Below are 16,330 nucleotides of genomic sequence, written 5' to 3' on the forward strand. Positions count from 1 at the left end.
GAAATGAAAGCATTCTTCAGTAAGGGTGGGACACATTTCTGTTTCAGTATTTTTCTCAGATTAACCAGAAAGCATTTGGATGGCTTTAGTGTCCTTTAGACATTATATAAGTAATCTCTGCCCTTGAAACCTAGGCAAAAAAAGAAAAATCTTTTTAATTAAAAAGCAACCTTTTCAAAGTATAATAATTTATATTTTAAGAACTCATAATATATGCATTAAATCTTTCAAAGGACTGTACATTCCCTGTCCTGAGAGTACTGAAGCTACCACAGCCCTATCAAACTGCATCTCTACTTGTCGATATATCTCTGTAGTCCCTGGAGGAAATAACCTGTGTAACCAAATGACCTTACAGAAACTGAGTCAAGAAACCCCTAAGGTCCTTGCAGATGATCAATACGTGAGCCATGCCAATGATTGGTAGGTGAACATGTCTCATAAAGTAACCACCTTCTCTCTGAAGAATGAATCAGTCCTGACCCTCAAGGGACATCTACGAAGCACCTTCAAAAGATAAGCTACAATGTTAAAATTCATGACTGTTAAAAGGTAAAAGTGATGGACTTGTTAGGGATACTGGCTTTATAGGTATTACAGTTTTCTTAACCTCTCTTCTGATTTCTCCTATATCCCCACCTCAGTAATAAGTCTACATTTTCCAGGAGATTGATTAGTTCTTTGTTTTAATAGACCAAGCTGTGTCTCTTCTTTCTTTGTTAGCAAGCCTTCCTGTGTCAGAGATAAGAGCTGCTCCTCTTTCCAATGGCTTGATTAACACATTAGTTAAACTCAGAGCGTCTTAGCTTTGGAGGTTGCTGCTTATATTACAGACCTGAGGAAGTGCTTGATATTCCTGAGGGTGCATCTGCTCCTTCCTGTGTGTAGCAGTTGATCTAATAACAGGTATCACAACCCACTATAAGCGTTGCATCCCCTGTGCAATTGAGGCAACTAAACAGGAAAATAATTTTATGTGTGAAATGCTAGCAATTGTGTAATTTGCTGTTGTATTTCTTAGAATTGTGCATTTGAAGTCCAGGTCAGAGTATATAAATATTCAGTCATACCAGGTATCTATTTTATTATTAGAAATATTTGAGGTAGTGAGGGAGAACTGAATAGTAATAGTTAGAAGACCTATGAAAAGCAGAATAAGTAAACAGTAAACTGTAGCTTTTCTAATGGAGGTGAAGTCCAACTGCATCCCTTTGGACTTTGTGCCTGCAGAATGTCTTTGTAAGTGAAGGTACTTCTGCTGTAGGTTCAGCAGATTCACCTGAACATAAAAACCACAGACCAAACTCTTCATATGGCAAAGAGTTCATAACATACACTGGATACCTGCTCCAATTTGGAGCTGTTCAGAGGCAGGACATGAAGGTGACTGCTCGGGTGCCAGGAATGCTTTACTGGAGACAGATGGAGATAGTGTGGTCATGTAGCTAGATCCTTGACTAACATTAAATCACATGGGCTGCATTAAAGAACAGGCATTGTAGTGTTACATTACAGTGAAGCCTGCTACTCTCTCCGTTCTCTATCAGTTGATTATACATTTTTCACTTATAATACTTTCAAATCAGAGCATAGTATGTTTGAGATAGGCACAGGGTTTTTTTTATCATTACATACTTTACTATATTCTTAATTCCAATGCTAGTTGTGTTTTTTACTTAAGGGCAATGGCTACTGACTTCTCTAAGAGAAGTTTTAGTGAAAGTGAGCTCACATTTGGCATCACATACCAACTTATGCAGAGATGCAGCTAATCGTTAGTTAATAACGTTTGTTGATTATTGTCTCAGTGCTCCATATCCGTACATTTTTCAACATGCATGTATCCAAACAGAAGGTAGCCTGAGCACCCTACTACAGTGTGTTGAAAGCCTACGAGGGAAAATTAGATCAGGATGTACAAAAAAAAATCTGAATTCTTTATAAGAAAAAAAAGTCCTTATTGAAATAAAATATTAAATCATGGCTGACTTACAAGCAGCTATTCTATGGGTAATTCATAAATGGGGGAAAAGGAGCCCTGCTTTTTCTCATTGCTGTTCTCTTTATATGGGCTGTGACTAATAATGGTTCATTGGATTTATATCCTCTGTGTAGATCTTCAGATGCATCTTGGAGCTTTATAATACTGTTAGTGCTCAGAGCACATATTAATTTTGTATGTGAATTTCAGGATCATTCTGAGACTGTTTTCTTATGAATTTCTTTTTGGCTTTCCAGGAAACATTTGTCTTGAGTTTGCTGTCCAAATAGATAAGCTATCACTTTTACCAGTGCACTGGGTGTTACTTCTATTACTGTTGTAACTTCCCTGTCATCTTTGCTGTGTCAACATTTCGATAAGCAACTTGCATCCACTATTGCGAGTTATGATTGAAATTCATCTGATTAATCTTAGACTAGAATTATATTGTCTTGACACATTGTAAACTCATAGTTGTAACTAAATTCATACAGTATACCATACTTAAGCTTTATGGTCACGTAGAAGAGTGTAATGCAATTCTTTGCTTAGTATTGAGATGAAGCAGCCGAGGTGAAATATTCCCTTCTCCTTTGCTTTTCTTGGCTGTGTTCACCTTTTCCATTCTCATAGTACCTCAAAACATATAAACCATTTTTCCCCCATAATGTGATTACACATTTATAGAAAGTGCAGCGCAACTTGAAGAGCAGAGCAATAGTCTTCAAAATCCTATTGAGCTGGAGCCTGCGATATAAAACACATACAATGTGAGGGGTCACAGTGTGGAGCGTGCTGTTGATGCCTTCCTAATAGCATTTAGGTTTGTTGGTGAAGCAGCATTTATTTATACATTTTATGCAACTGAAATGGAGTTGTTCAAAGAAGTAAAACATTAAACTCTGTACTGCTATGAGGGCTCTGACCAGTGTAATCAGTCCAGTGTAACTCTGGACTGGTAAGTGTAATATATGACACTGAGGGAAAGCAAGGGAGGTAAGACTTACATTCTGTTGCTGGCTTTATTTCTAGGTCTTTAAGAGGGCTCAGAGCATGTGTGTATACATGAAAAATTATGGAAGAGGAGAAATCAAAGTGACTTGTGGTTTGAGAGGTTTACATTTTATGAGTTGCTATGAAGATAAAGATTAGCAAGTCGTAAGAAGAATTGGAAGGCATTGAGCAGAGTATGTAAAAATGTGAAAGCCAGCCCTTCTTTGTTTTGTGTAATATGAGAACAATGTTTGAGCTCTGAAAGCACAACATATCTGGCAACAGTGTTAAAGACATGAGTTACACAGTGGGTTGCCTATTTTGGGGGTGTTTTTTTAGTGACTTTGGACTCTCTCTGTGTTCTCCTTTCTCAGAATTTCCTTCTCTGTAGGCTGAGGTGCTGCTGCTCCTCTTGGGCTCTGTTCTGGAGGACATTCCCCATGACTGCTTGTCACACCTTTAACTTGTGTCTCAGGACTGATTCAGAGATACTAGTGTGGATCCCCACCGTCTGCCAGCTGGATCTAAGTGCTTCCCCTTTACATGCCAGTGCGTGGTGTATTTAGCAGTCCCACACACACTGGTCATATCTTTTTCTGTGTTGCACTAACTTGAAAGTAAGGTGGACAGAGAAACTGTAGATTAAATTGTTGGAGGGATTTGGAGGCCTAACTAACAGTGCAGATCAATGTGTGATGATATTTAAAGAAATGCCTGCATGTCCATTTCTCCTAATTTTAACAGGTAGTGCCTGGGATTATTTTTTTAAAACAAATTACTTGGATAAAAGGCAACATTTGTTATTTGAGGCTCAGTAAAATAACTCCAAGCTGTTCAGTGCATACTGTGAGAGAGATCTGAACAGTGAAAAAGCTCTGGTGTGGGAGTGAAAGGGAAGGATCTTGCTTTTTTGGTTTATCATCTGCACTCCTGACCAGTTGTGATGGTCCATATATATCAATGGAATCCTTTCCTAGATAGTGAATGAAAGGTTTGCTTTATTTAGAAAGTAGATACCTAAAAAGTTCCTTCCCCATTGCACCAGCAGGCTTTCAGACCTTGTTTTACCAGTAATTTCACATTATTTTATTGCACTAGACTTCAAATAAACCACAGTGTTTTAAATATGTCTATATCCCTTGAATTTTTGGCAATAGGAAAACTAGCTGAAATCGCCAAACTGCTTTAACTTTGGAAACCATTCGCCAAGTATGCATAATAGTTGTTATCCCTACTGTTTTGTAACAGTGCCAGAACAAGTTCTTTTGAAATGCATGAGATGGAAACCCCATTCTCTTGAAGAGGAAGCACCTTTCACTTTGCAGGGTTGTCTCATACCAGGGGGTATATTATCCTCTTAATGCACTTGCATAACTCCCATTAACATTAATGGAAATTACATGCACTCACTGTGAGGTGAATACACCCTTTTGTTGGAATGAGCCATCGAGTGTGACAGATTTTCCAGTGATGTTAAAATCAAATTTGGATTGAAATACTAATGTCAGTAATACAGGTTTTAGTATCTTTGTGGCTTGTAGTTTATATTAATGAAAATTCACAAGCTATTCATAACAGCTGTCTCTGAGGTCATGAGTTTCTTAGAATGGAAAATCCCATTTCCAGTGCTCTAGAAAAATGATGTTTTAAACAAGGAGCTGGTCCATTTTGTTTTCCAATTTAAAATGCTGACCTCTGCATTGCAAACTTAGTATTTTCTTTTGGCTTGGTGGTTGCTGTTTGCAGTGCCTTTAGAGTTTGTTGGTAGAGTGTTGCCGATGCAAGGTGTTGGTCTGTGGGATGGCTGCATTCCTGGTTCTGTTTCTGGTCTTGCTGCCCAAAGTCTGCTTCGCTCTGGGTGACCCAGCTGCCTTCTCCAATGCTAATTCATGCCCTAAATGTGCAGAATCAGAGCAATGCAGCTCACAGGTGTGTTGTAAAAACTAATTGTCTGTAAATTGTTTTATTGTAAGATGGAAGTTGATAGTAAAAGGTCAAACGTTATCTCAGAAAGCAATATAACAATTTAATCAGCATGTTAGCAAGATAGAGCTCCTGTTTAACACACACATTCTGTGTTGGTGTGACTCCCTGTTAGGGAGCTGTTTGTTTATTCCAATACAGTTGGACTGTTGCAGCCCCTAGTGTGGACCTAGTTGTACGACAGAAAGGGTTTCACTGGTGGTATTCATTCAAAATATTTACTGCTAGACCTCTATAGTTCTTTCTGTAAGTCTCTTCTACTCTGCCTTTTTTCCCTTAAAACTGTAGGTAATAATTTTCCTGCAGCATTTTCAAGAACCATCCAATTTCCTTGCTGTTCTACAGCTGTGCAAGTGTGTGTTTTGACTTGGGCAGGGAAAAGATAGAATCTTCTTTCTCTAATCTGTTTCTTATTCCTCCTCTTCCATTGATTGTTGGTCTTGCACAGGAAAGCTTTATCCTGCCCATCTTCAACCACAAAAAACCATTTTCACTGTAGCATCTTTTTGTGATAAAAATAGTGGCTTAAAGGTCTTTTTAATTTTCAGCTTCTTTTCTAATGCATACTTTAAAGACACAAATTCAAAGTAAAATCTTAAAGATCCGGTGGCATTTGTGATTTATGGCCTCCTCCATGGATAATTTGGCATTAGATGTAATAACAAGGGTTGGGAAGTTCTGAGATAACTTGTGTTGCACGTGTGACACTATCATAGAATCACAGAATGGTTTGATTTGGAAGGTACCTTAAAGCTCTTCTGGTTCCGCTCTTCTGGTTCCACTCCCCTGCCATGGGCAGGGATGCCTTTCACTAGACCAGGTTGCTCCAAGTCCCATCCCACCTGTCCTTAAACACTGCCAGGGATGGGGAGCCACAGCTTACCTGGGCCTAAAAAAAGAAAAAAGCTAAAAGAAAATGGTATACTCATATATTTTACATATTAGTGTACCAGTATAGTTGAAACATAGGTATTTTAAATGTCCTTAAGGAATCCACTGAAGACATATTATATATTTATCCAAACACTTAAGTTCTAGGAGTAGAATGCAACCTCCCGCGAGGAGGTAGTTCCTGATGCAGATGGGGCCGTTTAATTTCAACCGCACCACTGCAAGTGCGGTTTGTGTTTCCAACACACTAAGAAACCCTCGTCTGTCCTTCCACAGGTGTCAGGGTGCAGTTCCCGTCAAGGGACTGACCTCTTGGCTTACAAAGGCTTTGAGCACCCGGCGGCAGCTGGGGGGGGGGGCTGGCTCTGGCCGCCCCATTTCTCCCGTGCGCTACGGAGTGCGGAGCTGCGCCCCTGCGGTGCTGCCGCCGGACTCCGGCTGGTGGAGCGGGTTCCTCCCTACCCTCCGCGGGGGCATTGCGTCAACCCTGGGAGGAGGATCCTCGAGGTAAATGAACTTTTTAAACGGGAAAAGGAGAAGCAGGGAGAGGAGGAAGAAGAGGCGGAGACAGCACCCGCCCGAGCGCTTGCTCTCAACGGGAAAACGGGCTTCGGCCGTTGCCCGGCGCCACGGCTGGAGGATGCGCTTCGCCGTCGCGCTGAGCGCCCGGCTCCGCAGGCGAGCGGTGGGGCTGCGGCCGTAGCGCGGCTCCGCGGTGAGTAGGCGGCGGTGCTGTCCGCGCAGTGAGCGCTAGAGCGAGCGGCGGGAGCCCGGAGCGGCGGTGCCCTGCCGCCGGGCTGCCGGAGCGGGGAGCTTGGGCCGAGGGGCTGATGCAGCAAGCAGGCAGCGAGCGGATCTGGCCGCGCTCCTGCTGCATAGGTAACGGGCGGGGCTGGAAGTTGAGCGAGGTGTGACGAGAAAGAGGGCTTGGGGCTGTGAGACGGGTGAGAGTGGCCGGGTACCGTCGGGATCGCTGCGGCCCCGGGCACCCCTGTCTGGTGCAGCCGGAGTCCCTCGGCCCACCCGGCCCTAAGGCTGCTGCCCGCGGCGGGGCGAGAGATCCTGACCGGCCGGTAATGGGTACCCCCGCGAGAGGACCAGGGTATGGCCCCGGCTGCGGGTGCTGACGGGGCCTCTGCCCGCTGCCCTCTTACTGGTGCATCCCCGTGCTCGGTGAGAGGCAGCCTGTGTGGAAAAAGAGTTTCCAAAGGCAACTGATGCCCTGGCACTTAGCTTCCCATTTAGCAAATACCCGCGTGTGTCCGGGTGATGTGGGCACTGACTGTATGTGCTTGCGTATGTATATGCATAGCATGGTTGGGTTGTTTTTTTCCTGTATGCGGTTATAAATAATTTTGTCTACTTGGTAGGATGTATTTGTGCACTGTAACTGTTGTCTCCTACTTTTTCTGTCTTAAAACACTTACATTCATTCCCTTCTGGTATTTTCACAAGTGAAAGTCTGTTGTTATTACTGTACTTAATACAAGTTAACATAATTATCTTTAAAGGCAGAGATTGTCTATCTTTATGATTCGTAAGTAAGTGAAGATAATAAGTATAATAGGGAAATAATTCCTAATCTCTTTCCAGTTATTGGATTATCATTTCTTGTGGTGCAGAAAAGTGTGTTTTATTATTGTGGATTTGGGGGATCCACATAGCAGTTTAACCTGTCTGAGGAGTGTGTGTACTGGGAAGCTTTAATGATAAGATGCAAGGAGTGAACAGAAAGAATACTGTGGCTTTGTGGAAAGTATATTGTACTGTTTAAAACACCTTTAAAAATATCAAATGCTGTAGAAACTTGTAAGTAAGTTATTATTCCGTTGTATTTAAAATAAAGTTGTAGAATAGGGAAAAGATTCTGTAATGCAAGTAAGCTCCCTGGTGATAAATATTTAGCTTTGGTGTAGAGTTCACCAGCATAAGGAAAGCGAGTCAGAAGAACATGTCTGAATAGTAATTTAGTGCTGTAGCAAGTCCTGGAAGCTCTGTTCTGGAGCTTCCAAATAGCTATGAAAGATTGTAGATATTTGCAAATAAAAACAGTTTAGCTGTAGTTTCTGTTGGTAAATCAGCACGACTGTAATATTTGAGAGGCACAGTTAGCCCTGGGGATTTGATTTTGTCTTTTCTCTTCAATTTTTTACTTTCTCAGGGGAAACCACCCCAAAGTATAAAGCTATGAGAAAACACAGTATGTTGTTAGATTACAGCAGTAATGTTGATAGCAGGATTCCCTAGAGAACCTTGTTTGATTGCAAACAGTTCTTCCCAATCCATATATACAACTGTTTATCTTTTATGAGCAACAATATAATAGTTTCAAATGATCAGTGAAAAAGGACTTCTCATAACCAGACCTGGATGTGTAGAAGTGACTCAAGAGTTAAAAGAACAGCAGCACTGCTGAATCCATTTAACTGGCAAAATGGTTTTAATTGGGTTGGTTGCTAGGGAATGGCTCCAGCACAGTGTCTTTCAATAAATTTAAACATTGGACAAATGGCACACCTAAGTCTGCTTATACGATACACCTGGTAGTGGCTCCAGCCCTATGTAGAGCAGGTGTGTGTTGCTTCTTGCTCATCAGTTTTCCCTTCCTGTGCAGTTCCAGCATGTGGCTTATATGCTGCTGCCCCTACTCTGTGGTAGCTGCTGTGTGAGCTGAACTTGCCATCACAATTTGGTACCAGTGCTTTGCAGTAGACTTGTTTGAAAAAAAATAATCAGTTAATAGAAGCAGGATCAGAAGCAGCTCTCCAGAGGTAACCTCAAAGTGGGATTAATTAATTAATTTATTATTTGATACAGGAATTGATTTGTTCCTTTTCTGCTCCAGGAAGAGTCAGGTGTTATTCTTGATTACATTGGAATAACTTAATTATTTGACTTCAGTGAAGTTGCACTGCACTCATGCATGGGATAGTTGTGCTTGGACAGACATTAAAGATCGGGAATGCCAGTGTATACTGTACTGTCTGTTACTAGTGTTGCATGCCGTACCTACTGCACCTGTGCCAGGCAGTACGGATCAATAGCATGTTAAAAATGTCATCTGGGGTAGAACTGACACTGGTCATCCCTGTGTATCCCTGCCTCTGGTGCTGTAGAACTGGCATTAGAGGGCAGCATTAAAAATAAGTCTTTCTTTGGGGTGAATGCTACTTAGGAACAGAGTTTGGCTCCTTTCTTTTATAAATAGAATAAATGTACTGAGGTCTGGCTTTATTTCTTCAACATTTGTAATGTGACTTAGTGTAATGTTCTGTGTTGCCGCACAGGAGAATTAAGTTTGGCTTTATTCTCATTCCCCATTCTAGCAAGAGTTATGAAGAAAAAGAGGCAGCTGTATCTAATTGAGGCTATGGAGGGAGTCAGGGACTTGTTAAACTCCACTGTAAACCCTAGAAAATAAGAGATGCAGACTTAGAATCATAGAATAGTTAGGCTTGGAAAGGACCTTAAGATCACCAAAGTTCCAACACCCCTGCCATAGGCAGGGACAGGGACACCTTTGTCTAAAGCAGACTGCTAGAAGCTTGCACAGGCTTAATCAAGCTGAGTTAGGTGCCCCAGCTGAAGAGCACTTCATAAATTACCGATAGCATTTGCTTGCATATAAACTGGGAGTGAGTAGGCTTGTCAAGCTCATATGTGTAATCTGGGAGAAAATAAGAGGCATACCTAATTCTCATGGGAGCCACTCCAGATTAAGCATCTTTAATACTGGAGGTTGGCCTGCAGAGGCATAGAAAGCAGTAGACCATCTGTACCACTCAGATCAAAATGCATCATTGGAGAGGGTGCTATATTAAATGTGAAGGCAGATTGGGGCACTGCTATGGAACTCTTCTGGTCTTATCTATGAGTTGCAGCTTAAACTTGTTGACAGAAATGGAGAAAGAATTGTGATAGAGACTTTGTCGTATTTCTCCCCTGAAGTTCACTGAAGACTAGGGGTTAAAAAAATCAATCTATATTTGACCACTGGCAATCCAGGCGAGAGCCTCTTCTGTTGCTATTCTAAGAGCTGTTTAAAGCTGGCTTTTAGATTTTATTGCATATATGCTGTTAGTTGTGGCATGTCTGTTTTATGAATGCATACTTCAAGAAACAGGTTATTTTCTAAAATTGCTTTAATTTTCTTACCTAGTTATTGGTATGAGTTTTGCACATAATTACATACTTTGAGTTGGTTCCCAGCAGTACTTACGCTGATAATAATAGGAACATAACACATCAGAGTAGTTGAAAAATCTTCATCGAGGAGGGGGGTGAGAAGGAGATAACAGGTTCAGGAGAAGTTGCCTGTTGTACTTGACAGGAAATTCTCTCCTCCACTCGCAGTACCCTCTCAGAGATAACTGTTTTAAACCATAAAGATATAAATGTGGATAAAATAGCTGTGGAAGAGCAGTTTATGCGCATCCCCAAATGCGTTGGGTATTTTATAGGTAGAGAAGCAGCTTTCTGAGCTGGCGACAACTTCTATTTTTAGTGACAATAGAGGGAGGGACAGGCAATAAACTGTGAGGAAAAGACAGGCAAAGGGAGAGAGGCAATGAGGTCATGAGGTTACTGCCATGCATTTGTTTAAAAGAAGTGAGAAAAATGCAAGGAAGGCTGTCGGATGCACAATACAGTGAATGTAGTTATGAGCAGGTACAAGAATGTGAGGCCTTAAGTGCTGCAAAAAAAGTCAGCAAATGCTAGTATTCCAAGAAGTTATTGGCTAGTGTAGAGCAGAAAAACTCACACTAGTTTTTAGAACTTCAGGGAAAGGTTTGTGTGTGATGAAAACATGTGTTGTCACTTTATTTTATTGTTTTTTTTTTAACAGAAGTACACGTGGAGTAATTGCTGAAAAGCAGAAGTCATTTCTCTACCCTCTCTCCCCAAAAGCTGGTGTCCAGGAATATGGGCCTGCTAAACTAACTCTTATTTTTTTTCCCCTCTTCCCTTTTGAAACAGATCCAGGTTTGCCTTTCAAGCTGCTTTTGACTACTCTGGACAGTAGCAACACATTGAGTTTGACATGATTCTTCCCAGTTGTGCTGCTGCAGATGGAATTCTGAGTACAAGGAATGAAAATTGATAGGACTTGTCGGTGTTCCTTCTGCTACAGCCTGGCACATTTCTGAGCAGCCACAGAGGTACTAAAGCTCTGGCTGTAAACTTAGGAATCTGGGCTTTTCTCTTTCCTTATCCATTAGAACAAGTGTTAGGATATTTTAAATCAATGTTTAGTTTCTATGGAAAAAGTTGATTTTACCTGCCTGTGAAACTCGCTGGACAGACTAGTAAGGAATAAGGATTTTTCATTTCCTTAAAACCATCTTAGTATATGTTTTTGGAAAACAGCCTTAATAAATATTGCATCATGCTATAGCTACATATCTGTTGACTTACATGAAAATTCAATATGCATTTGTTAAATAAGCATAGAAGCAGAGTACAATTTTTCAGACCAGTGGTTTTGCTGTTGCATGAGAACTTCCTTAATCAAAGTTTATCTCAAAGAACAGATGCTGGCAGGGATCAAGTAATAATGTGGCAATGAAATAATTTGCTGGAAGAAAAAGTGTTTTCCCAAGTGGCTTTAGGGGCAGGGTGGCCAATGTATTTCTTTGGGTAAAATGCTCTGTGCTGGGTTCTTTCTAGTCAGGCATTTCTGGTCTTTACAAAAAGCAGATACTTTCCCTTGTGTTATTTTTAATTGATTTTTTTTTTCAATGCATTACAAGAGATCATTGGCACCAGTCCAGGAAAAGGCAGGCAGCAAGCAGGGAATTCATCAAAAACTGACTCATTGATCGCTGGATCTGATGAAATAATTAGTACTTGATATTTTCAATACAGTTTCATACTGTTGTTTTGACTTCCAAAAGCAAGAGAAAATCCCTTCATACCAGAGGAGCATTGAGCAAAACAATGATTTTCAAAATTCTGCAGCACACCTATGTATTTTTGGACTCTCTGTGTAAGAATTGTGAAGGATTTTTAACTGGCTCATCAACAGGAGCAGTACCACTTAGACATGCTCTGTTCTGCAAACAGGTTAATTCTGGTGCATTGTGTTTTATGATGGAGAGAAGTCACAGGAGCTGCAAATCACTTTGGTGTTCCATTCCCAAACATTTTCAGTAATGGGCCTTCAAATGTGCTCATTAATAATAATGATATTAAAAAAAGAAAAAATCTTGGAAACCATCAGAAATGCTGAAGGGATATCACACAAACATCAAAGCTACACTAGACTTCAAACAGCATTGTACCATAGTTCCAAGTTCTGGGCAGCTCTGCTCTGTAATGAAATTTGTAAGATAAATCAGTGTATAACAAGTCATCTGTCTGAGGGTCCTCTATGAATTTGCGAATGTGTTGTTAATTCGGTGAATTTTGCCATAGTCCTGGCAATAAGGAGACACATGTTTGGGTTTTTTCTTCAACATCTGCATTTTTGGTGCAGTAAACAAAAATGTCATCTCAAAACATCCCAGAACTTTAAGGAAGCAGGTTGCCTTTTACATGAATCAAAGCAAATGTAAGGGTTTGATACCCTGCTAAATCCTTGAACTTGCTGCCAAATTTGAGCACTGGGTGAAACTTTGTTGGTACCAGTTCATGAAATGTGAATTTTTCAAGTTTCTGCTTCTAGCTGACACCATAGAAAAAGGTTCAGTTGTTATGTTTGGTTTGTTTGTGGTTTTTTTGTTAGGAGTTACATTATTTCAAATATATTGGTTTTTACTACTTTGGAGAGAAACTTTCTCTCCCCTGGGGGGCAGGGAGGTCAAGGTATAAATAAACACTTGCTTCCTTCTCCCTTATAGGAGACCTGCAAACAAAGAAGAAATAGAAGCCATTAACCTACCTTGTTCAGAGAGAACACTAAATCAGCACAATATGGCACAGCACAGTATTGTCCTTGGATTATTCATGATGACTGTTTTATCACTGCTGGATGGAAGTTCAGCTTTCCTGTTAAATCAGCGTCTGAAGGGAAGATTTCAAAGAGACCGTAGAAACATCCGCCCAAACATCATCCTTGTGCTTACTGATGATCAGGATGTAGAACTTGGTAAGAGCCCAACATACAGAGAATTTATATATGGCACTGCTTTGCCTTGAATCTAGATTCTTCTGTTCAGAAGAATTATTTTTTATCAGTGTGAAAAATGACAGGAAGAGCAAGTAACAAAAGTTTAAACCTACCTTTATGTAGAAAATACTTTCCATCCACATGCAATTTAAGGACAGCAAAAGTTAGTCTCAAGTTAAAATGCTAAACTTCCTGTTTCTGTGGAAATATGAGACTCCTGCCTATCTGTCTTCATTAGACAGCTAAACTATGCTTCTGGCGATTGCAGGTTTAACCTGGGAAGCTACATGCCAAAGCAGTAGATTTAAATTCATAACTGATTATTGCACCATGTAATTATCCATATTTTTGTGTGTAATTGCAGACGTTCATTACATACACAATTTTAATTTTAATTACTTAAATGTTACCTAGAATAGTCGTACTGTTCTTGGTATTGTCCATTTAGATGTGTAGTTAATTACTGCCCAAGATCACTTAGTAAGACCTTTTCATACTGTGTTACTCAGTGCTATGTTAATTGTTGAAGAAAGGAGATGAAGATTAAACATGTGCTTTGCCTAATGATTTGGAATAGCGCATTAACTGACAGAGGCTGGGTTTGTTACCTGAACAAGCTTATATTTGTTAAAAGTTGTCTGTATTTAGAAGTGATTAACACAAACCAGTTTACATCAATAATTTTGCATTAGAAATATGCTTTTAAGTGGGTATAAAGCGTGGATCATCTGAAAGATGTGAGCTTGTGTATGTGTGGTCTGGTGAGGTTTTTGACATTTGAGAAAAACTGGAAAACAGACCTCACAGAAGAAATGGAACACAATAGTAAAATTAATCAGTTTGTATAATTTATACACTTCCTCATCTGGTTGAGAAGTTAATCACAGCAATGTGGCAATATTCCTGCGGGTGCTTTCCTTTTATCGGTATTGCTGCATGTTTGCAGTATTATAGATGTCATGTTCTTCTCAAAGGTGGTGAGGAAGCCTTCTATGGCACTAACCCCACCAAATACAGATGTAATTCATATTAGTAGGATCAGACAATTATTTGTTGTTGTTGTCATTGTCACTTTTCTAATGGATATTTGGATCACAAAGAAAGCAGCTTCAATAATGCATATCCAAAAGAACTTAACTGCATTATCTTGCAGGCTCAGAAGGTGGTCCTAAAAAATTTATCGTCTTCCATTTTATGCTAGCATGCTTGTTTCTGATGCAATTGTCTAAGTCCTTTGGGCAGTATAGTTTCTCTTCTCTGATAATCTGATGCCTTCCAATTTCAAGCATAATGGGCATGTGTCCACACAAATTAGGATCTAAGGAAAATCAATTTGATGAAGCTGAGATTTTATATTTGTCTTTTGCCTCTAATGGCTCTGGGAGGCCCAATATTTATTTGAATTAATTTTTATTCTTCTCTCTTGTCTGGAGAGCTGTCCAGGTTAATCATAATTGCCATTTCTGGGGATTGTGGTTAATGCACTTAAGAAAGATGGGAATAAAATGTGAATAATGAACAAAAGCTAAGGAAAACTTGGAAGCTGTGAAACTGTTGCAAAGAAAGCTGTGCATAACTAAGATTTCATCTGCTTCTAAAAATATTCTGTAACTGATGGGTGTTCTAGCTTTCATTGTTCTTGTGTGACTGACTTTTGAGGCAAAAAGGAAGCCAATGCAATCTCAAGTGCTCTTAACAGCCTTTCCTTTATTCAGTTTAAGATGTATTTAATAATGTACCAATAGCTGGTGGAGTTTACCAGAACGTCTTTCTTTCACAAAAGGAGTGCAGCTTTTTGTTACTACTTTTTTGAATTCGTACTACTGTTAACCACAAGTTTTACTTGGGAAACCAAACCTCAGCCTTGTATTGAAAAAGGAAAAGATTTATGAACGGCTGATGAAAAGGATGCAAAATTTCCAGGTCAAAGGGGAACAAATGTAAATTGTAATATATACAAATGGAGGAAGATAAATGAGAACACAGAGAACTCCTGAAACACACACTCAGTTGACTGTCTTATCAAGGGAGTTGTATTGACAAGCAGAATGTAAAGAAGAGGAATATACTGACGAGGAGAAAGAATTAATTAAAAACAAAGACTTTCCTTTCCCCCTTTAGAGCCATTTAAGTCCAAGTTAGTATAATGCTGATGTCCCCTGTGTGATGGACTCAGCACCTCCAGTTTAATTAGGTTTGCCTACCTTGTTTCTGTGGTTTAACAAACCAGCTTATTTCATTATCTCATAGTTCGAGAAAGGTTTGGTTATTTGGAAAGTATTTCAGCCACGTTAGAAAACCTGAGTGAGAAGTAGTTTGCATGTTCCTACAGCTTCCTCTGAAAAAACTATGTAAGTGGCATGGAAGATGATATTTCTTAGTTATATAGAGAACGAAGCCTTAGAGCTTCATTCAAATTAAATAGGAAAATAGAAAAGGGGAAATGAAGATGTGAAAAGGGTATCTAATGAGGTTCAGATAAGATAAAAAGAAATAGAAGGATTTATGGGACAGTTAATTAACATTGTGGAGTTCAGTTAACTTATCTGCATATGGATAGCACTTCTTAAATTGTGCTTCAGAGTAGACCAAGTCACTTGGGACTTAATACATATCCTTCAACAGTTGGAGTTCCTAAGACTTACCTAAATTATGACCTCTGAAAGCAAAAACAACTATTGAGAAAGTCAGTATTTTCTCATAGACAATTGGTATATTTTCTCCATTAGTATTAGTCAGAATATCAGCCTTATCCCCAAAGTGAGCTGTGGAGACACACTGAGAAAAGTTATGTATACCACACAAGTGTCAAGTGGGATTTCCACCTTGGTTTTGACCTCGCTTTACGTGAGCAGCTTCAATGCACCACATTGATTAAACTTTCCTATTTTCACAGTAGTTCAATGGATTTTTTTTTTTAATGGCTTAGAAATTTTGCATGTAACTACTGAATAATTTTTATCTATCATCAGTGGGTTTAGGTAACAGAACATTTTCTGAATTAAATATTGACACTTCAAAGCATGACTTTTCTTGGAATATCCACTAATGAAAACCCAGAAGATTTTCCATCTCGAGGTGATTTGATGAGGTTCCAGTTGTTGATTAACACATAACTGATCTTCTGACATAGAGAGATGATTTTCTACTTTTTCCTCACAATTCTGTGTTTGTATCAGAGGCAAGCTGAAGAAAATAAGTTTTGGTTGGCTGGTTTAATGCTGTGTAAAATATTTAAAGCTGGCCTATTTAAGACTGTGCAAAGGAGTATGCTGGATTTTTACCTTCCACTGATCTGTCACTCTGTGTTAGTCCTCAAGCTGGGGAAGCAGATTAGATCATATGTTTTTCTATTAAAGACTGTTGATATATAG

At 39.7% G+C, this 16,330-nt stretch overlaps 1 protein-coding gene across 10 annotated transcripts in view; it reads left to right on the forward strand.

The window, feature by feature from the left end:
- Nucleotides 1–16,330, forward strand: part of SULF2 (sulfatase 2) — a 144,311-nt gene that overhangs the window by 70,913 nt on the left and 57,068 nt on the right. For 5 of the 10 annotated variants that reach the window (XM_061375381.1, XM_061375382.1, XM_061375380.1 and 2 more), the window contains 2 exons: nt 10,826–11,007; nt 12,688–12,935. In XM_061375381.1, the coding sequence (XP_061231365.1) occupies nt 12,761–12,935 (175 nt within the window). In that variant the 5' untranslated portion in view covers nt 10,826–11,007; nt 12,688–12,760. The other 5 variants (XM_061375376.1, XM_061375384.1, XM_061375378.1 and 2 more) reach the window with 4 other exon arrangements.

Source organism: Neopsephotus bourkii, unplaced genomic scaffold (genome assembly GCF_033783945.1).
Source record: "Neopsephotus bourkii isolate Nb327-2 ecotype Australia unplaced genomic scaffold, CSIRO-AGI_Nbou_v1 NB_1663, whole genome shotgun sequence".
In the NCBI taxonomy this organism is placed as follows: domain Eukaryota; kingdom Metazoa; phylum Chordata; class Aves; order Psittaciformes; family Psittacidae; genus Neopsephotus; species Neopsephotus bourkii.